Genomic DNA, 2,500 nt, shown 5'->3' with positions numbered 1-2,500 from the left:
AGAAGAGGAGAGGAGAAGAGAGGAGGGGAGAAGAGAGGAGGGGGGGGGAGAGGAGGGGAGAAGAGAGGAGAAGAGGGGAGTGGAGGAATCAGATCTTCTCATCCTTTGTTGCCCGGTATCTTACCCACTCCTTGACTGAGTCACTCCTGTCTTCCAGGAGTTTGTGAGGCGGTTACCGTGACAACTGCATCCCAGCTGGGGCTGCTGGCAGCAGGGCATGCTCTGGGAAAGAGGGTTTAGGGGGCCTGTAGGGAGCCAGTGAGATGCCTGCACTCAGGAGCCGCAATGTTTTTGACAATGACTACTTCTCCTGTTGTTTTTTCTTCCCTCTTTCCCTCTCTTTTCTTTCTTTCCTTTCCTTTCTTAACTTGTTGTCTTCCATCTTTACTGTTCATCCTGTTTTTTTATTTTGTTCTCCTTTCTCTCTCTCTCTCTCTCTCTCTCTCTCCCTCTCCTGTCTTTTCATATTTACTTTCATATTTCCATTTTTTAATTTTCTCCATCTTTTCCTTGTTTTCTCTTCTCTCTTTGCTTCTCTTCTCTTCTTCTCTTGTCTTTTTTCTTTTCTTCTCCTCTCTTCTCTTCTCCTCTCTTCTCTTCTCTTCTCTTTTTCTCTCTTCTCTTCTCTTCTCTTCTCTTCTCTTCTCCTCTCTTCTCTTCTCTTCTCCTCTCTTCTCTTCTCTTCTCTTCTCTTCTTTTCTCTTCTCTTCTCTTCTCATCTCCTCTCTTCCCTTCTCCTCGTCTGTGTGCAGGTGTTGCAGATCTGCCCAAAGGACATGCGCGCCGACATTTGCGTGCACCTGAACAGGAAAGTGTTTAAGGAGCATCCTGCGTTCCGATTGGCCAGCGACGGATGCCTGCGAGCTCTGGCCATGGAGTTCCAGACCATCCACTGCGCCCCGGGGGACCTCATCTACCACGCCGGCGAGAGTGTCGACAGCCTCTGCTTCGTGGTGTCGGGCTCTCTGGAGGTCATTCAGGATGACGAGGTGGTCGCCATCTTGGGTGAGTGTGTGTGTGAGTGTGTGTGTGTGTGTGTGTGTGTGTGTGTGTGTGTGTGTGTGTGTGTGTGTGTGTGTGTGTGTGTGTGTGTGAATGAGTGGGATGTACCCTGCTTTGAGATACACTTTTACTATTTACAACTTGCCCTGTAGGTGGGTGTTGCTTTGTTGTGTCATATTATGGCTTCTGTGTTGGTGTTTCTGTTAGTCTGTGTGTGTGTGTGTGTGAGTGTTTGTGTGTGTGCGCGTGTGTGTACGCGTGTGTAAGTGTGTGTGCGGTAGAGAGAGATAGAGTGTGAGAGAAAGAGAGAAAGAAAGAGAGAGAGGGGGAGAAAATGGGAGAGAATGAGAGGAATTAGAGTGTGTCTGAAGGAGAAGGAGAGATGGAATGAGGTAGAGAGCGAGTAAGCGAGGGAGGGCAGAGAGGGAGTGAGGGAGAGAGAGAAAGAGAGAGGGATAGAGAAAGAGAGAGGGATAGAGAAAGAGAGAGCGAGGGAATGAGGGGGAGAGTGCGAGGCTAAGCGTAGGAGGCTCATTAGAAGTAAATCATTCTCTCTATTGACTGCGTGTGCAAATGAGATACATCAAAGTAGTGCTGGAGGCCCACTAGAGCCGACTGGGAAGAAGAGAGGAAGAGAAAGAAAAGAGAGAGAGAGAGAGAGAAGAGGATAATGCGATTTCTCTCTTTCAATTGTCTCAAATGGCAAGTGGTCGCAAATCTGTGTTCTTCCCAGGGTACTAGAAGGCTTTGAATTGACTAGTGCGTTAAACTCAGCTGCTCTAATACACGCCACACGTCACGTATCACACCCACACACACATACACCGCACGGACTTTACTTGAGCTCAGAAGAGCACCTTTGATTGGCTTCTGGGGGTGAACAAATCAGCCAATGCGTGTCCTCAGTTGCTCTTGAAGTTGTTCATTAAGTAATGCGGTGTTCACTTCACCCATTTGCCTGCAATGGAAACCTTGACACCCGTGATCTGGAACCTGCATGGATATTAAACACGCCAGCCTTGTGAATAATTCTGGCCGGCCTCTTAACGGTCCACTCATCCACGACGCTGGAGGGTTTAAGGAGGACTGGTCAGAGAGGCAATGCCGCTGGGGTGGGGATGTCCCAGAGATGAAGTGTAGTCCTCCAAAGGGCCAGCAGCAAGATGAAGATGATGAAGATGAAGATGATCATGATGATGATGATGATGCCAACGTTCAGAGCAGAGATGATGAAGCTTGGGGCAGCCATGTTGAATGTGGGAAGGTCAGAGAGAGGAAGGGAAGACATCCAAAGGGCCTGCAGGACGACGATGATGATGATGATGATGATGATGATGGTGATGACAACGTTCAGAGCAGCCATGTTGGATGTGCAGTTATGGGGCCCTGAGCGCATCGGAGCTGAACTGCCAGTAGATGAAAGAAGGTGGAGAAGGTTTGGACAGGGACGGACAGGCAGATAGCAGGGTGTTTGAAGGCTAAGATGTAGTGTAGTCCG

The 2,500-nt window shown here is 49.0% G+C and overlaps 1 protein-coding gene across 2 annotated transcripts in view; it reads left to right on the top strand.

Moving 5' to 3' along the window:
* Nucleotides 1–2,500, top strand: part of LOC143123867 (voltage-gated delayed rectifier potassium channel KCNH1-like) — a 125,298-nt gene that overhangs the window by 57,307 nt on the left and 65,491 nt on the right. For both annotated transcript variants that reach the window (XM_076285147.1, XM_076285146.1), the window contains exon 9: nt 753–1,005. In XM_076285147.1, coding sequence (XP_076141262.1) covers nt 753–1,005 — 253 coding nt within the window. The remainder of the gene's footprint in view (nt 1–752; nt 1,006–2,500) is intronic.

Source organism: Alosa pseudoharengus, unplaced genomic scaffold (genome assembly GCF_046254945.1).
Source record: "Alosa pseudoharengus isolate Yale_2024_CS ecotype anadromous, Long Island Sound unplaced genomic scaffold, YU_APseudo_1.1 YU_APseudo_1.1_scf_15, whole genome shotgun sequence".
NCBI classification, from domain to species: domain Eukaryota; kingdom Metazoa; phylum Chordata; class Actinopteri; order Clupeiformes; family Clupeidae; genus Alosa; species Alosa pseudoharengus.
This window is presented reverse-complemented; position numbering and strand designations above follow the sequence as displayed.